This window comes from Triticum dicoccoides, chromosome 7B, assembly GCF_002162155.2.
Source record: "Triticum dicoccoides isolate Atlit2015 ecotype Zavitan chromosome 7B, WEW_v2.0, whole genome shotgun sequence".
In the NCBI taxonomy this organism is placed as follows: Eukaryota; Viridiplantae; Streptophyta; class Magnoliopsida; order Poales; family Poaceae; genus Triticum; species Triticum dicoccoides.
Window position 1 is genome coordinate 51,616,444 of NC_041393.1, and position 792 is coordinate 51,617,235.

At 54.5% G+C, this 792-nt stretch overlaps 1 protein-coding gene across 1 annotated transcript in view; it reads left to right on the plus strand.

Moving 5' to 3' along the window:
• Positions 1–792, plus strand: part of LOC119338590 (histone H3.3-like) — a 1,585-nt gene continuing 793 nt past the window's right edge. The window contains exon 1 of the mRNA XM_037610897.1: positions 1–21. Within this exon, the coding sequence (XP_037466794.1) occupies positions 1–21 (21 nt within the window). The remainder of the gene's footprint in view (positions 22–792) is intronic.

Below are 792 nucleotides of genomic sequence, written 5' to 3' on the forward strand. Positions count from 1 at the left end.
ATGGCCCCTGCAGCCATGCACGTAGCTCCGTCAGTGGGTGTACGTGCCCTGTGTGTGCCCGACTAGATGTATGTGTCAGACTATGTGTGCATGCCCGACTGCTGGGTGTACGTGTCGAATTGTATGTACGTGCCCGACTGCATAAGGTTTGAGGGTTCACGTTGGAGACGCCCTAAGATAAATGCTAAAAATAACAATGCACGAACAATCATTAGCACTAGATGTGCACTTTATGCATCTAGAAGTACAAACAAACAAACAAACAAATGTGCACTCCATTGATCAATCTTGTAATAACAACTCTTACACAAACGATTTTCATAAGCGGTTTTCTTTATCAGGACACATACAAGATGGTACAAACACGAACGAATTCAGTTGCCATTCAGCGACATGCAGTACCAGCGAAGCCAAAATGCTAGTACTGCCACGGATCACGATCCGTGGCCAACCCGCACAAGCGCATCCGCACCGTCCATCCAACCCTGATCCAACGTCTCACTCAGCCCCGCGCGCTCCTCCCTTCGTGGCGCCCTCACCCCTCCCAAACCCGAAAATTTCAGCTCCAAATCTCCCACCCGCGCGCGCCATGCCCCAAATCTCCCACCCCCGCTATAAACTGCCCGCCGCTCACCACGAATCCTCACAACTCAGCCAGCCACACCGCCGCCCCTCCCACCCACCCAAGAATCCTCCACCATAATCCCCGGCAACCCACGCCCGGCTCCGATGGCCCGCACGAAGCAGACGGCGCGCAAGTCGACGGGCGGCAAGGCGCCGAGGAAGCAGCTG